Here is a 19234-nt window from a genome sequence, read left to right as displayed (position 1 = left end):
TATATAATAATATGAATTAAAAATTTATTATTCTATTCTTAAAAAATTTAATTTCTTTTAATTTCAGAAATTTATTTCTGACATCAAAGTATCTTAAAGCCGGAGGTTAAGTAGAAGAAACTGTTTATGGTCAGACATATATTCTTTATTGCTACTGAATATGTTTGACGATAAGTTTTACAATTGTTTTCATGGACATACATTCGGATATACAAAATGTTTATCGAAAGTGGTACTTTTTTAAACTTTATTGATATTACGCGAAATAACGTATAAGTTATTTCATTTCTATCTCTTTCATTTATTTTTTATGAAAAAAATTAAGAATAAAAATTATAAATGTAAGAATAAAGATTATTTAATAAGGAAAATTAAAAAATATTTGCCCTCAAAATTTTTTATTTACTTCATTAAAAAAAATTCTCAAAACTAATATATTGAGAGCTAATTCTGAAAATGAGAAAAATGAAAAGGCCTCTTAAATTTTTGAAATAAAAATCTCGTAAACTAAAAACAAACGCATTTCATTAAGACTAACCCACTGCAGTAGTAGCTTTCCTCACTTAAACTGTTAAAGCAATATTATACCACTTCTCTTGCCAGACATATAATAAACAGGATTCACGGCCCACGTGCTCAAAAGGAAGAGCCTTAAGCAGAGTGCAGTTAGTTCAGTTATTGTTGTCTGTATATAAGAAGCACTCAACTAAATCTTCATTTATATTTATAAAATATAACTAATTATACTTATATAATTACATTTATAATTCTTTATTAAAATAGAATTTATCTTAATAATAAATTAAAATTAATTCAATTTTAAAAATACTTTATTTTCTCTTTCTTCTCATTAACATCATCAACAAAATAATCAATATCCGATTTCTCATCAGGATATAAATCTTTTTGAACATTATCATATCGTTGCAATTTTCCATTGAGACTGGCTTCTAAAACATCCCAAGATGGAAGTTTATTATCGGTATCCCGCTTATTTATTGAACATCTGCTATCAATAGTATTCCATTTTGGTGATTCCTCACGACTTATCATCTCTCCTGATATACTCTTTTCAAAACTTTTCGATACACTTACAATATCTCGCAATGAAGATTTCCCTGAAAAAAAATTGTCTTTTTAAATATTTATAATTTTTATATTACTAATAAAAAATAATAATAACAAAATACCTCTCACAGTATCCCACATTTTACTCCTAGACTTCAACTGTCGAATTGATCGAACAGAGGATTTCCAAGATCCGATCGAAGATGAATCCCAAACTGGAAGCTGACTCCTTGTTCGCAAACCTCGTGTCAAGGTGTCATGCATTTCTAACATCTCTCGATGAAGTTGTCGCTGATGTTCAGCAATAATACGTCTCTGACTTATGCTGGGCGAACACTGACGAGGTGAATCACATATATTTGATTCCGATCTACAAGCGGAAATTTCAGTCTCATTTTATGATAAAAGACATATGAAAAAAAGTTATATCAAATATAAATTAACAAAAGTTAAAATTAACAGTTTTATGAAGAATATTTTTAAATGTTTTATTTGAACCAAATTGCTATTTTTTCGAAACAGCTATAATAATATTGAAACTATCAATTGTAAAATTGAAAAAACTGCCACTAAAATTTATAAAAAAACTAACAATTTACAACTACTTTCAATAATAAAAAAACAAGTTGTAAATTCAGATGTTCATTACATGAACATTTTGCTTCCTCTTTAGGATCAGCAAAAAAAATCAGCAAAATTTGGTCAGATTTGAGATATTAATATGATAAATGAGCCTACCAAATTTTATCTAAATCCATTAAAACCTGTTAAAGTTATCTTCTAAACAAAAAAGGGATCCACACACACACACACACACATACATACATCCGGACAATTGATCAGGATCTCATATAACATGTTTCTATAAAGAAAAAAATTTGTTTCCGCCACTTTGAAAAGTTTTATAAACGAAAGGACTACAAAGCTTCCTCCACGAGGAAGCAAAAAAATTTAGTAAATATTTATTAAAACCTACCCCAGTAGGAAACTACCAATTGTAACAAAAATACGTAGAAAAAACTACCAATTGTAACTAAAGTACATAGAAAAAAAATTACCAATTAAATCTACTATGATTAATACCAAAAGCAATTGCTACCTATTAAAATATATCATAAACCAAAACTACCAAATTGTAACAAAAATACGTAGAAAAACTACCGATTGTCACGGAAAACATAGAAAAAACTACAAATTGCAACAAATGGTAGTTTTAACTGTAATAGTTTTTACTATTTTTAATCACAATTGGTAGTTTCAACTACGGTACTTTAAAAAAAACAATTGATTCAAATGATTAATTATTCACAATTGGTAGTTTTCCACTACAGTAGTTTAAAAAACCAACTGATTAACCAATTTCATAATTTGTAGTTTTTAAATATACGGTAGGTTTAAAAACCAATTTATACAATTAAATAATTTTTTACAATTGGTATTTTCAACTTTGGTAATGTTTAATATTTTTTAATCACAATACTGGTAGTTTCATCTTTTGTATTTTTTTAAAATACCAATTGGTATACAAATTAGATATTATAATTGTTTATAAATTATTTCTTAATTAAAAAAAAAATCATTCTCATTTGGAATTATTCTTCTGATCTAATCCTTATGGGTAATTGAAGGATCACAGGTGCCAGTTTTCAATCAGGTTAAACCGGATTTTTAAACTTGCTCTCCAAATTTTTCAACCAAATTTATTTGGCGTAAATAATTTTGTTTATTTAAATCAAATAAAAATTTATTTGAATTAAATAAATATTTATTTCAATTAAATAAATATTTATTTGAATTAAATAAATATTTATTTGAATCAAATAAATATTTATTAGGCTGTGAGACAAATATATCATTTCTCTGGGTGTAAGAATCTACTATTTTTTTTTTAATATTCAAAGAAATATTGTTGGTTAATTTTTAATTCATTATTATTTTTTTACATATATTTTTTCAAAAAAAGTGGAGAAAAATAAAATACAATCTTCTCTTTTCATCTTTTATAATATATATATATATATATATATATATATATATATATATAGAATCTTTAACGACAAGCCAGGATTCTCCCAGTTAATGCTATGAACTATGCAAGAGATGATAACATAAATCTAGCTAAATCTGTCGCAAGATTGTAATTGAAATCGAGTAAACCAATTTACTCTATATATATACCTAAATGTCGTTATCCTATAATTTACCTTTCGAATTGTATTCTATTAAGTAGTTTGGGAATCTATTGATTTTGACGTAATTTGACAAAGTTTATAAAATTAATCATGTTTTTCGTTTCTATATGTTATACTATAATAATACACACAAAATATTTTGCGATTTTTAAAATAAAATTCATACGATTTCATAAAGACTAACTTAGGGAGAGAATTAAGTAGAAATATTGTGCTTTAGTCAGACATAAAATTCATAAGCAAAATAAACGTTTTATTCTTTAATTTTCAATTTTTAACCATTTTTTAAAAAAATTTATTTAAAATTTAAATAAATAATGTTTGTTTTCAGTAACAGATATTTATATTGAAATATGTTTTTTTAAAAAATCCAATTTGATAGTTATTTATAAAAGAAGAGAAACAAGCAAAAAAAAAAAAAAAAAAAAAAAAATTGGTGGCAAATGAAAGGTATCAAACAATTTAAAAAATATAAGTTCCAATATAAACTGCATTCGTATTTTCTATATCGATTACGAAATTGCTTTCCACCACACGTTCTCTGTGGATTGAGGCTTGACAGCTCGTAAAACGAGGAGTTGATTTGTTCACAAAATGCAATCATTTAAAAATTTAAAGATCATTTTAAATAAAAATAAATTATTAATTCAATTTTCGTCGCTTGAATGAAAAAAAGAAAACTCGACTTATATTAACAAAGTAAAGAGAAAAATAATAACCTTGGTGTATAGGTTTCTTTAGGTGTATCCGAAAAATCTGGACAGCTAATTCTTCTTGTGCGAGATGCTCTAGATACTTTTTGAATCATATCAAGCATTTCCGTTTTCTCATTCTGTGGAAGGACTTGTGCAACTTCTTGTAGAATCTAAAGATTAGAATTAATTATATACGAAATAAATTTTAATTTTCCAAAAAATTTATACTTGTTTAGATATATAATATTGTTTTCGGTCGATGTCAATATTTTCTCGAGTTTGCAGTGCATTCGAATACATTGGATAATAGATTATCTAGATATATAGAGCTAAATCTAGAGTAAGGAGATTCTCAAGATGTGCAATGGCTTCTGAGACGAGGATTTACTAGGATTTACCCCGCTTGTTACGTTAACAAGTTCTACATTTTGTAAATTGAAACTTGTTTAAGTAAATACGGTTCCAAATAAATAAGAAAATATATAATAATTATATAATTTAATTAAGAATCTTTTTAGAAAAAAATATGTTCGAAAATATTGAAAAAAAAACTTTCTGCACTAATAAAATTAAAAATCTCTATAAAAGGCTTACCCGAAACTTTTTTAAAGTTACCAGAGCTGAAATTAATCCTCCTGGACCTCTTTGACGACCTCGTCGACGATTAATCGAAACGATATAGGTCAAAGGACTAAAATTTCTCAATTCTACGTGATTTACCCCAAAACCTAATAAACAGATGTATAAATAAATTTTCATTCACAGTTAAAGTTTTTTTTTTTAAACAGTTGGGAGGGTAAAATTTATTTTTTAAAAATGCAAAACTTAAAATAAAGTATTGGATATTGTAATATAAGGTTCACCGCATTTTCTTATTTCCTGAGAAAATTACTCGGAAAATTTCTTCATTAGGATGGTACTGTGGTGGTTACGTGACCTGGTTTTAATTAATTTGCTAACTTCGAAGTTCATCACTCAACAGAAGTTCATTTACCGTTTTAAACTACCAAGTTGATAAACTTTTTGATCAGTATTTAATCAGTGTTAATTATTAAATCCTCGCAGGTCTTAAATGAAAACTCTTTTGATAGTCATTTGTTGATTCTTATAACAATCGCAATTACATAATAGGATGTGATAATAATCAAAATCTTCATTATTTCGGTTTTGTTAGTTCGTAAAACTCACCAAATTCATTCTTTAATTCAGATAAAGTTTCTTCAATTGTAATCAAATTCATTTTCGCTATTGTAGCTTTTTTTACAGCACTGCTAATATTTCGAGCTTTACTCCAAGTTGAAAATGCACTTGGTCCTTTATTCTCTTCGAATTTGAGACAAAACCTATAAAAAGCAATATCTATATTAATTCACACAAATTTTTGAATAACTAGCAAAATTAAACGCGCGCCAAATTGAGTATTTAATTGTTTGTTATAAAGAAATTAAAGATTAATATTATCAATAATAATTTAATTTATTAGAATATTATTACATATTAAATAATAACAATGAAAATTATATGTTTACAGACATCGGATTATACGACTTTTTCCGACTTTTTTCAAAAATACGACTTTTATCGTCTTCTTTTAATAAAATGCGACATTTATTTTACATTTGAAAAAAAATGTAAATAAAATACATTTTTTTAGTATAAAATGTAGATCTTCTTCAGATCTTCTTCAATTCAATTATTTAACAAATTTTGAACTAAAATGATTCTTCACTAAATTAATTATTTTTAATAATTTTAATGAAATACATCACAAATTCAATTATATCAAAATTATTTTTCAATTAAAATTTTTATGAAATTTAACAATTGTTTATAATTTAAAAAACAAATATCACAATAAAATCCAAAATTTTCAATTTAAAATTTAATTATTTACCAAGTTTTCAATTTAAAATGAAATAAAATTCAATTATTTTCTAAAATTTCTATTCAAAATTAATTATCCAAATTTTCAATCAAAAATGAACTTAATTTAAATTATTATCCAAAATTTCAATTAAAATTCAATTATTTACCAAAAATTTTCAATTTAAAATCAAATAAAATTTCATTATTCTCAAAAATTTGAATTCAAAATTAATTGAATTTTCAATAATTTGAATTTAAAAGCATCTAAAATTTAATTATTTCTAAAATTTTCCATCGAAAATTTGTTTTTTGAAATTTAATAATTTCAATTATAACTCTAAGGAAATTCAATTATTTTTAACTATTTTAATAATATTCTTTGAAATTTTAACTATCTGAAACCATTTTTCAATTAAAAATGATTTTCAAATTATTGTATTTTGTCCGCATTTTCTAATAAATTTTTAGTGAAATCATCTAAAATTTTAATTACAAAACACTTAAAGTTTCAATTAATTTCAAAAATCTCAATTTTAAATCTTTGAAAATTCAATTAAATTTAAAAAATGTTTTCCAAAAATTGTTTGATAAATTATTTTTAGTTCTGTAAAATTTAATAATTGTTTGAAAATTAACAATATCTTTTGAAATTTAATTATTTCTAAAAATTTCAACTTTAACCCTTCGAAAAGGATTATTATTAAAAAAAAATTTTTTATTTAAAAATCTATAAAATATTTTTGTTAAAATAAAAAACAAATCCACTTTTTTTTGGAATATAAATCGACTAAAACGACTTTTTGTGTCTTTAAGTTGATTCGAGGCCTGTGTTTTTATAATTAATATTTAATAGGTATTCGTTCGCCCCTGGTACCTTAAGAATTAATTTTTTAAAATAAATTTTTTTCAAATTACTATCTTGTACGAAATTTCCTGGCGCATCTTTTTTCTCATCATAAATTTTTTGTATTTGTATACAATTTTTGAATCAATATACAAGTTTAAAAAAAATTTCGTTGGTAAACGTTGTGTACTTCAGCTTCGTGAATTGAATTTTGGAATTTGGAATTTTAAAGAAACTTATTCCGAAATTTGGAAACACAATTATACAACTTTGGCAAAAATGAGAAAAAGAATTGTCAAAATTTGACACGTCATAAGATTACTATTCAAAAAAACACGTGAAATCAGAAAAGGTTAACTTCAAGTTAGGTCAGAAGGACAGACCAAGCATTTTATTATTATTTAATTTCGAGTTACCTCAAGATGCCTTGGGTGGTTATAAAGACCAGTTTCAATCCAGAATTCGAACGCTCAATCATCCTAGCAATGTCGTCTGACCAATTCCAGCCCTTAGAAAGGGATTCGACAATTCCATTAGCAGGCGATATCTCTCCCGTGGTAACTAGCTTGCAGAACATGGTCAATGAACGCATTTCCGAGTTGCAGTTCTCCTGTCTCTTTTTCCATGATTCGACGTGCCAAGCATTTTCGTGAGACGAGTTGAACAAGTTTCCAAGGTAAGGTTTTAAAATTGGTCCTAAAGTTTTTTTATCCTGCTCCATTCCTGAAAACAATTCAATTAGATTTACATCAGTTTCAATTGGTTTATTTTAATAAAAAAAACTTTCACACACCAAAATAGAGCCATTTTAAAAGTGTTTCTGCCATAATTGCATGATTTTCAAGATCCATATAAGCAGTTTCTCGATCTCTTCTCACAGTTTCAACTAAAATGTCAACAGAACGTTCGAAGTAAGCGGAAGCATTGTTCGTTTTGCGCTCCTTCAGTAATCGACGTCTTGCACATTTCTTTTTCCGGTGATCCATCACAGCGTAAATCTGTTCTCTTGATTGTTTGAGAACCAAAGTCAAGAGATAAACTAAATTGTCTATTGGCTCAAAAGAATGAGGTGGAGACACAAGAAAACTTAATAATGGAGAGTTATCGAAACATTCCTAAAAAATATATTTAATATATAGAAAAAAATTAAAACCAAATAAAAAACAAAATTAAAAATGAACCTGTAGTGTCGCATCCTTAGCTTTAAGTACTTGTTGCACAACTAAACTTAAATATTCCAATTGGTTTAAACTATAACCACAATATCCTTCCATTTCACCCTTTGGAATTGAATTCAAAACTCTTTGCCATCGAGAAATTAATTCAGTTTCCATTAAGTCTGCTGTATTTACTTCCGCATTTGTCATAATTCCCGATTTTGTATGCAAAAATGATAAATACTCTTCTACAATTTTTGAATCTGACGTATAAGAATCATCATTATGAAGAATTCCACCTTGAATAGAAAAGAAAATAAATTAATAATTTGAAATAAAAAATAAATTTGCATTTTAAATTATTAGTTATTAAAAAATTATGCATCTCAATGAGATGAAAATATATTCTTCAGTATATATCAAGTTTCTTCAAACAACGAATTTTCTTGAAAAATGCTAACATTCTTTTTTCCCCTCTGAAATAAAGCTTGTCGATTTGTCCTTGAAGCTCAGCATTACATTTTCTAAGGAAAAAAAAACCCCTCATGCTGGCAAAAGAAAGTATATTTTCCTGTCTTCCGATGAATAAGCGAAAGAATAAACGAATGTTCTGAATATTCGACATCTTTTTTATATATATACATATTTTAAACAAGTTCGATTTTCATATTAAAATAAGTATAAAAAATCTTACCTATACATCAATAAATTTTATTGTATATAGATATGAAATTTATATATATTTTTATAATTATATTAGCATTTATCAAATCTTCAAATAAGACTTCAACTTTTGTCATATACAATAAATTTCAATTTGATATTTCCACTTATTGACATATGAACTGCAAAAAAGAGTGGAAAAAGGTATCATTCTTAAAGTTTCTTTCAATATTTTTGCATAAGAGAGTCCGGAAAATCCTGTTGGCTAACCTTGTCTGAATCACCATAGTCTCCAGACTTTAAAACTTTTATGATTTCCATCTTTCTCTCATGGTTCAATATATAAGGTTCTTAAAAAAATTGTAACTCTCAAGTTTAAGGTTTATCTAATATATAAATTTAGATATTTGAGATTTTTGTAAAATATTCTATAGATATAGCCCGAATTTGACTTAAAAAATATATTTTAAAAAAAGAATTTAAAAAATTTTTAATTTAAATGTTTCAAATAATGAGATTACTTTAATAATGTTAACTTATTGTCATCTTAATAATTTCCAAAAAAAGGTTTTCTTTTATAAAAATGAAAAGATTTTATCTTCTTTCTATTGAATAAATTTTCTTTAAAATTTCTGTATCGGAAATTTCAAGATATCTTTTATCGTACATAATTTACAAGATTATTTAAAATTATTAAATAGAGACTTCAAGCTATTAAAAGAGTGACAGGCATTTCCTTTCAGTTCACATCTCATTAAAAAAATTTTTTCAATAAAAGTAACTCCGTCCGATAAAATTCAACTTTTTTTTTGACCCACAAAAAAATCCAACATTTTCGAAAACTAGAACCAAAAAAAAAATACCCATGTCTGGCCGTTTTGCTCAATCACGTCGTTTGTGGTTTTTAGGGGTGAAAACAACCCCTAAATGAAAAGTGACAAGATATCTTTTAAAAATTATTAATATTTTATTAAACTTGGTATCTGGGGGTTTTCGGGGTCGCTGATTATTAATCTGAATTCAGATTTTCAAAATTCAAAATGGCGGATCCAATATGGCGGACAACTTTTGAAAAAACTTAATATATTTGTCTGAAAATAATTACTCGGAGGTTTATTGGGTCGCTGATTACGAATCAAATTATACGTGCAAAAAATGTTTCATTCCTTACTTTTCTTTTTAGAATTACCAGATTACGAGTTTCAAGTCAGATTTTCAAAATTTGACTATTTTAAAGAAATATCTTAAAAATTGTGGAATTTTAAAAATTGGACTTTAGATTAGTTATTAATAATTGAAAAACTCGTTTAATACAGTAGATCTGCACATTTTAATTATTGCACATAATACCAGCGTTAACAGCGACCCTGAAAAGTTACCAAGTAAGTAGTTTCCAGTGATTTGAAATATTTGTCCCTCATGTTGCATCCGCCATTTTAAATTTTGAACCTCCGAGTAGAGAGTTTCAAGCAAATCCGAACGATTTTTTTTAAAAAAGTCCGCCATATTGGATCCGCCATTCTGGATTTTGAAAATCTGACATCAGATTAATAATTAACGACTCCGAAAACCCCCAGATAACAAGTTTTATAAAATATTAATAATTTTTAAAAGATATCATGTCACTTTTCATTTAGGGGTTGTTTTCACCCCTAAAAACCACAAACGACTTAATCAAGCAAAACGGCCAGACACGCACTGCAAAAAGAAGTATCTTATTATAAGACACATTGGAAGCAAGTTACCAAAAGTATCTTCCTATCTATCTTATATCTTAAGAAACTAATGCATTTTAAGATGTTTTTGATAACTTAGAAGCAAGTTGTAAAAAACATCTTAAAAAAGCGACCAAAACATCTTAAAATAAGATACTTCTTTTTGCAGTGCGGGGTTTTTTTTTTGGTCCTAGTTTCCGAAAATGTTGGATTTTTTTGTGTGTCAAAAATCGTGTCGGACGGTGTAATAATAAAAATAAATACTGATATAAAATATTTATCTTATATACTAAATGCAGTTCAATATATAAATGTATTTTAATTTGATTTATTAGCAAAAATAGATATAAAATATTTTTATTGATTTTAACTTAAAAAAGCGCATGAACAATTTAATCCTTATTAATAATTAATTGATTTTTCTGCAAAAAAATGTCTTTCTGATTTTCGAAAATAAAATCCCAGTTTCAAATCAACTATAATTATATTACGTATTCCACTTTCTTTTATAACTTGATGAGTATTAATTATTTAAAGTGAATGAAAATAATTTTCTTTTTCTTTTGTAAATGTTTTATCAATATAAATTTAGTGTACAAATATATTAAGCGAATAATTGTTATAAAGTATCTTCTGACAAGAGACATGTATTTGAAACATGAACATTTTCATGCATCACTGAACGCCTAGGTTTGCTTGCTAGGTAGTTTTGTTTCCAATTAAGTGAAACACCGCAGTTGCAAAAAGATAAGTGAACACTTTAACGGAGTCTACACATATGTACATATGTGTGTGTGTGTTTCACGTTTGCAATTTAACTACTATTCGAAATATCTTACACATTCTGATTCCAATTTGTAAATGTCTGCCTTGCAAATGAATTTATTTACGAAAAAGCTTCAAAAAGCTATAACAATTATTTTTTCACTCTGATGACTTGGTTGTTGATAAATTATGTAAATTAAATATTAATATTTATAAGAAACAATTATAGAATTTCAAATAAATTATTATCACCTTTTGCACATTGAAGCATCACATTACATCGGGGATGGAAGTAACACCTCAAATTTTGACATTTAAGAGCTCTCACTAACTCATCAAGACATAGGAGAACATGTCGAGATAAAGTTTCCGGTGCCCAGCTTCTCAAAGGGTCTGGACCAGCTCGTTCAAGTGACCACCAATGAATCGTTCGCACAATATGACGACTCACAATTTTCAAAGTTTTCTGAAAGCGCATTTTCATTTATTTCTCTCTTTGAAAAATTCTTTTTCCTCAAATAAAAATTTATTAAACTTTTTTCTATTTCAATTACGATCTCTCTGTTCATTATTTTATTAAGTCAGTTTAATTTAATTAACACAATTTTTTATAATAAGCAAAAAAAAAACTATTTTCTTATAAAACATTTGAAAAAGTGTCTATAAAATCTAAAATTTTGGACACTCTACATCAAACGAAAACTCTTTTTATATTTTCTCCTGTGAGATATTTCCTATTGAGAACTCTAATCAAAATTTCAGGATGGTACTTTCACAGAATCAATGAAGTACCTTTAGAAAGCAGTGATTTTTTCTAAAAGTCACACAAGCTAAGAAAATCTCTTTGAATTCAACGAATAAAATTCGAATAAACTTTTTATTACTAAAAACGCAAGTAGTAAAAATAAAATATAGAAAATGATAATTACTACAATTTTTCATGACCGAAAATTATACGAAATTATGTATTATTCATTGTGTTTGTTACAATAAAAATATATGTTAAATGCGATTTTAAAGTCGCCGTTATTACAATTTGATTTTCACTACCGCAAGAATTCAAACATATAACGAAACTCGCAAAATATTCAATATACGGATCAGCTCTATACTCTCTCGCTTGGCGAGGAAAATTCAATTGAGATTCAATTTACAAATTCTCACTTTCCTTCTTAGCGATATAGTAAAGAGGCATTAAAGATTCATAAAAGAATCATATTTGTTATTTACGGTGTAAATTTTCCTCGTGAAAAAAATACCATATAAGTGTGAAAATCAAATACATTTTTTTTCCACACTTTTTTGGTATGCATTTAATCATTTAAAACGAGTGAAAATGACGCGAGAAAAAAAAGAGAAAAGTCTTAAATTTTTTCTCATTATGCATTCCAGACTCCTCCACTCTCGACTGAAACAATTTCTGCAACTTCCGCATAAAATGTAAAAATTTGAATTAAATTGTGTGCACAAACTTCTTTCAGGCGAATAATTTTTTAATAATTGTGTGTATATTAAAAATTTTTTTTTACTTTAAATTATTTGACTAATGAACGCGAGCGCGTACTTCAAAGATAACCATCCTTAAAAAATTTTTCCAACCAGAAAATGAAAAATGTAGAAATCTCGCAAAGGAATCATATAAAAAGTATCTATATGATCTGAATATAAAAAGAAACATCAAAGTAAAAAAAGGGTCGAAGGAAATATTTCAAATCATTTTTAAGATTTTCTTTTTTAAAAAAAAATAATACAAGTTAAAAGATTTTTTTTAAAGGGGTGGTTCTTTTACTCATTTTTTAAGTTTTTAAAGTTACCGCAAAAGAATATCCATGAATTTTTAAAGCGTTGTAAGATATGGATATTAAGATGTATATATATATACCCATATTGTAGTCACTTTTATAAAGGATGTTTCTTTTTTGTACATACTTTTCGCTTTATATGAAAATCCAATGACTTTCTGCCTTGCAGCTGATCGAGTATTTCCTGAAGAATCGAATCTGTTAAAGAAGGGATGCTCTCTTCAGAATAATGTTGTGACATCATTTTTTCGGCAGCTGGAAACCGAATTCTCCATAAAGTTGCTCGATCTTCACAACGTACTCCCGGATATGGACCTACAGATGTGGCAAACATTCCCTATAAGCATACAAAAATTATACATATTGTAAGAAAAAAATCCTTGTAGTAAATGGGTAAATTTATGGAATCGGACAATTTCATGTTACTTAGAAACCAATATTTTAATAACATAAATGGGCTGTGTGACAGGCTCTGAAGAAAGGGACCTTAGAAGCAAAAAAAAAAAAAATAGGTTATGTTTTGAAATTTTTAATTGAAAATACACAAAGAGGATCAACATTCAATAGAAATAATTGATATTTAAGTCTTCATTACATCAAAAATAATAAAAACTGATTTTAATTTTACAAAAGTAAAAGGAAATTTTTAATCAAGGTAAAATTACCATCAACATAACCTATAATTCGTTTGCTTCTAAGGTTCTTTTCTTCATAGCGCGTCATAAATAAATATCTCAGACAGCACAGCAAATTCCAAGAACCTTACTGGAATATTCGGAACCTTCCAAAAAATATTCCAGAAAGGTTCTTGGAAGTAGGTAAATATCCGCGAATAAAGAATATTCCCAAGGTAACTTCAAGGAATATTCTTTAAAAATATTCCTATATAAAATAAAGAAAATAATATAATAATAAATATAATAATAATATTCCTAATAATAATGATAATAATAATATTCCTAATATTCCTATATTTTTTATTTCAAAAATATTAATTAATATTCTCTGAATATAATTTCGGTATGCTCAAAAAATATTTTTCAAAAATATTCCTTGAAGTTACCTTGGGAATATTTTATATTCGCAGATATTCCAAAGGAATTTTATTTATAGATATCAGTGCCATTTGAGAACATATGTAATAGAGAAAATTTATTAAATCACAATATTTATATTGTAAAATTGAAATAAATATCATTTGTCGTAACACAGATAGTAAGTAAGCTTGCAGCAAACTTGCCGCAAGCTTTAAATGTCTCACCTGACCCAAGCTTGCATGGTAAGCTTACCGAAAAATTGCAGTGTAAGGTTACTGTAAGATTGCTTAGTAAGCTTGTAGTAAGCTTTGAACTTAACATTTTTGCCATAATCTTATTGTGCAATCTTGCAGTAACCTTACACTGCAATCTTACGGTAAAGTTACCATGCAAGTTTGGGTCAGGTGGGACGGTAACATTAATCTTGCAAGGTTGCTGCAAGCTTACGTGCTATCTGGGAAACGATAGAAATAATTATCAATATTATTATTTCTAAACGCTACATATTTACTCTATATAAAAACATTTCAAAACTAATAAAAACAATTATTTTTTTAAATTTGATTATTAGAAAAATTGACATAATATAAACATATCTTAAGGTTTAATAGTCGTCATTTGTTTTTTTACTAGCCAAGAAATATTAAGTTTTAATTATTTCAGCACTAATGGAAAATGATTAGTTTCTAAAAATACTTCCAAAATTTATATCTACAAATCAAATGGGTGCGTGTAATTTAATAATTTTCATATTTATAACGTTAAATCGTCCTATTCTGGAGATTTTCCCAAATAGTTAAAAAAAAAACTATTTTCCTTATGTTATTTTTGCGAATTTCTAGTTAATTTCTTTTAATAAACTTACAGTTTGCGCAGCACAATAGTGAAGTAGTGTATCGCAGTGGTAAAGCGGCACTCGTCGAGGATAATCAGCGGTGGTTGACCACGTTTGAACCGCAGCACCAATCAAGAGCCTCACTTCGACATCCTGGGATTTGCTACTACCTTCAAGTCCTATTCTCAATAGTATTCCACTGGAATCCTCAACTATAGCAACTCGATTTTCACGTAATTCGGGAAATTCACTTTCCGAAGATGCTGAACAAAAAGTACTAATCATTCTTTGTTTTTTTTTTTGAAATTATTAATGTAAAAATAAGAAGATTTTATTACGTCAATTATATATTACCACTATATTCAAAAACTAATAATTGCCACTAATTATAATTAAATCACACCTTGGCATATACTCAAAGCACTGAAATCACGAGTTTCTTGACGAGACATTTTAGAAACCACAAAGCGTTAGCATAATACACGTCATGTTGAGCGGTTTAATTAAATTGTTTTCCTCGCAATTAAGGAAAACAAGAGAGAGAAAACATGACAGTAAATGTAACAGCTGTATTCCTAAGTTAACTTTCAAGATTGTTTTTCAATTATAATATTTGAATAAAAAAAAATATATTTTTACTTGGTCCATAGAATATTCTGCAATGATCCGGTTGCTTTAGAATTTTATCCAAAACTTCTGCATCGACTATTTGACCCGGTAATAACGACATCCTATCTTCGTCAGAACTTTCAAATCCGCTGGCAACTAAATTAGTTTAATTAAAATTTTGTTTTCCTATTTTATTTTATTAAAATTTATTTTACCTTGTCTAGTTGCGATAGCCAAAAGATTCGCAATTTTTGCTTTAATAAGATCACGTCGAATTCTTCCCCCTGATCCTAAAAATTCAGCCCAATTTTCAGCAACAGTTGCTCGAATTTTAAGTCGAATGAATCCTGGCATACTTGCATCTTCTTCTACATTTACTGCTGATTCCTCATCACTGTTTATTACTGGCGTTGACAAAGCGTCAATTCTTAAGAGGTACTCAAATTTCAATTGCTTAAATAAACATAGTTTGTTCGCATTAGGTGATAATAAAAATGAATTCAATTTTAATTATTATCAACTAGCAAAGTTAAACGCTCGCAAGCGCGCCAAATTGAGTATGTAATTGTTTGTTATAAAGAAATTAAAATTAATATTATCAATAATAATTTAAATTTATTAGAAAATTATTACATATTAAGTAAATGATAATAATGAAAATTATATGTTTATATAATTAATATTTAATAGAATTGAAACGAAGCTGAAGTACGCAACGTTTATCAACAAAAACATTAAAAAAAAAAAATTACTATCTTGTACGAAATTTCCTGGCGCATCTTTTTTCTTTTCATAAATTTTTTTTGTATTTGTAACAGTTTTTGAGAAAAATGCAAAAAACTTAATTTTCCTAAAAATAATTTTTAATTAAAATTTTCATTTTAATTCGTTATAAAATGTAAAGTTCTGAATACTTTTACATACAATTTACAGGATTTATAGTTTAAACTATCCTTTAAATGATCCTTAATAATAATTCATTTTTAATTTTAAAAAAATTATTAATTTTTTTGTTGCTCAGTGCTGCAAGGCTTAATATTATTCAAAAGCTTCGTTTATCTAGGGAATTTTCTCTGAGGATAAACTTCCTCTGAATAAAATGTTCATTGATAATAAAAAAAAGTGTATGAAAATAAAACTTTACAGTAATCTTTATTGTGTATCAATAAACATTTTATTCAGAGGAATTAATAAATTTTTTTCTAACTAAAAAATGAAGAATTATTATTAAGAATCATTTAAAGGATGGTTTAAACTATAACTCCTGTAAATTGTATGGAAAAATATTCAGAACTTTTCATTTTAGAACGAATTAAAGTAAAAATTTTAATTTTATATTTTTGCTTTTTTCTCAAAAATTGTTACAAATACAAAAAAAATTTATGATGAGAATAAAGATGCACCAGAAAATTTCCTACAAGATATATAGTAATTTGAAAAAATTTATTTTTAAAAATTGATCTTTAAGGTACCAGGGGCCAACGAATACCGTTGTAGAAATTTTAATTATAATATCCGGCGGCTCATATTTAACATAGGCGGAATATTTATCTGAAAAATGCTTTAAACATTCCGCCTACAATAAATATATGTAATTTAGGGTCATTATATAACTTTAAACAAAAATTTCGTTAATAAACGTTGTGTACTTCATACTTTTTTGAATTTGAATTTGGAATTTTAAAGAAACTAATTCCGAAATTTGGAAACACAATTATACAACTTTCGCAAAAACGAGAAAAAGAATTGTCAGAATTTGACACAAATTTGACACGTCATAAAATTACAATTCAAAAAACACGTGAAATCAGAAAAGACCAACTTCAAGTTAGGACAGAAGGACAGACCAAGCATTTTATTATTATATAATTAAAATAATTTCTATTTAATCCTTGAATCGAATATTCGCGCTACTGGGTATTTATTTTATGAATCTTCATTATAAAGAAAAAGTATGCTGCAGCATGACAGTTAATTAAATTTAAGCTCTAGAGATAAATTGGACCATCCCATATATACTCTTCTTCATTTTATTTACTTTTTTTAAAAAATTTATCTTATACCTTAATCCTACGACGTTCATTGAGCGAAACGAGGAACATGGATGAGAATCTGCGGTCGAGATTACATACTCTCGCTACCAAACGTTGCACTAATCTTTCCACGGTTGATTCAATGGCAATAATATCTAGAGAAGCTGTAAAAATTCATTTTTATTTTTCATTTTTATGGATTCTTTTTTTTAAAAGCAGCTGAGGTAATTGTAAAAAGAAATTAGATTTTACATTTTTAAAAAAGTAGCTAAAACTTGTACAATAACATTATTATTAATTAAAAAAAATTCTTTCTATATAAAGTATAGAATTTAACGTACTTTCCACGTTTGTAACAGATTTCCTAAAAAAATTATTGAGATTATCTAATTGCTCTTTTGTAAATGTGTGTTTAGTTGTCATCAAACGCAGATTCGTTCCACTTGGTGCACAACCCATATTTCACTACAAAAAGAAAATAATTTAATATTAGAAAATAAAAAATTATTAATATTCAGATATAAATGTAAATTTTGAATTAAAATACACCTGGAAATTGCACTCTTGAGTAAACAGTATAACTTTAGATCTATACTTATACGGTGAAAGTTCAGTCTTTGATTTACAGTGTTAGAGATATAGTATTGTCCATATATAGTTTCAACCTTAATTGCAACACTGCAATGCACAAGGGTTGCGAAGATCAAAGAACCATCACTTGAGCTGTAATCATCTATGAATATTCAGTTAAATGTAAACAATCATTAATTTTTAATTATTGTTTCACTTTCAAAACATCTTCAGTTGTTTTAATAAATAAAACTTGAATTTTATTTACTTAAACCTTAATTAATAAATATTCAACTTTAATTTCTATTGTTTATATGCATATATAAATATTAAACCTATTAAATCATATTCAGGAATTTTTTTTTTCGAGCACATTATGCACCCAGTTTTCGCTTTAGATTGTAATACGTGCTTGGAATTCACAAATGGGTATAAATCCATGTACAAAACGAACCACGTGTGCATTCATATTCGTAAATCAAACAAGTATTAATCGAATAGAACTTGAAATAGAATTATAAAGATGTAGAATATTTCCCGCGCATTAAAATTTGAATGTGCTTCGTTAATAAAATATTCACACTGCCCATTCATTTATTTGTCAGTACGCATGTATATTTATATCATTTTTTTTTTTTTTTTTTTCATTGAAAATCTATTTTCTTTCACAATTCATATGAGAGAAATGAATAAATCAATTATAATAATTAAATGAAATGAAATACAATTATTGGAAAAGTAGATGAATTCCGTTGGTTATTATTGCGGTTTGTAGAATATCAGTTGGCTCAATGCCATTCTCGTAACGATCAAGCCTAATGCGACTAATTGATTGAATATTTCCGCATGATCGAACTAGCAAAATTTAGCCAACCTCATCATCTTCGATGAATAGGTTTCCATGGTAATTTCAATAAATTCAATTCCTTATGCAGAAATAATTTTTTTCTCTTAATCTATAGTTTTTCTTTGTGAATGGTACATTATTTTCATTATTTGTTTTACACTCCAGGAAATTTAAACTAATTATTTCGATAGAATATCTATAAATAAATTTGACATTTCAAAATTATAGCTTTTCTTACTCATAAAAATAATTGTTTACTTTTTTTAAATATTTTTAACTTCTATAGAGATTCAAAATTTACAGGATTTCAATTATTTTTATCTTTTTGATAAGTTCAAATAAGTTCTATTGTATTAAAATGATTTTTTTCTAATATTATTTTTAAATTTGTTCAAGTTAAACATTTCTTTTCAAAAACTTGAATAAAACCAATAAATTGTATTTCTCCTTCCTGGAGGGTAAATCTGATTATTTTCATTCTGACACTACGAAGGTACCCAGATAGCATGTAAGCTGGCAGCAACCTTGCGTCAAGC

General features: G+C 26.5%; 1 protein-coding gene across 1 annotated transcript; it reads right to left on the bottom strand.

Moving 5' to 3' along the window:
• Positions 1 to 812: 812 nt before the first annotated feature.
• Positions 813 to 18008, bottom strand: LOC127279313 (uncharacterized). The gene is made up of 16 exons (XM_051301603.1): positions 17831 to 18008; positions 17623 to 17746; positions 17312 to 17445; positions 15464 to 15701; positions 15279 to 15404; positions 14670 to 14902; positions 12895 to 13104; positions 11218 to 11431; positions 7847 to 8121; positions 7459 to 7780; positions 7082 to 7388; positions 5144 to 5298; positions 4550 to 4683; positions 3980 to 4125; positions 1191 to 1438; positions 813 to 1118 (listed from the first exon to the last, which is right to left on the bottom strand). The coding sequence occupies exons 2-16, from the start codon at positions 17738 to 17740 to the stop codon at positions 820 to 822; spliced, it is 3159 nt and encodes a 1052-aa protein (XP_051157560.1). The 5' UTR covers positions 17741 to 17746; positions 17831 to 18008; the 3' UTR covers positions 813 to 819.
• Positions 18009 to 19234: the final 1226 nt, after the last annotated feature.

Source organism: Leptopilina boulardi, unplaced genomic scaffold, assembly GCF_019393585.1.
Source record: "Leptopilina boulardi isolate dan_hultmark-lab unplaced genomic scaffold, ZJU_Lbou_2.1 LbouV2_214, whole genome shotgun sequence".
Lineage (NCBI taxonomy): Eukaryota > Metazoa > Arthropoda > Insecta > Hymenoptera > Figitidae > Leptopilina > Leptopilina boulardi.
Note: the sequence above shows the minus strand (reverse complement) of the source record. Positions and strands in the feature narration are given on the sequence as shown.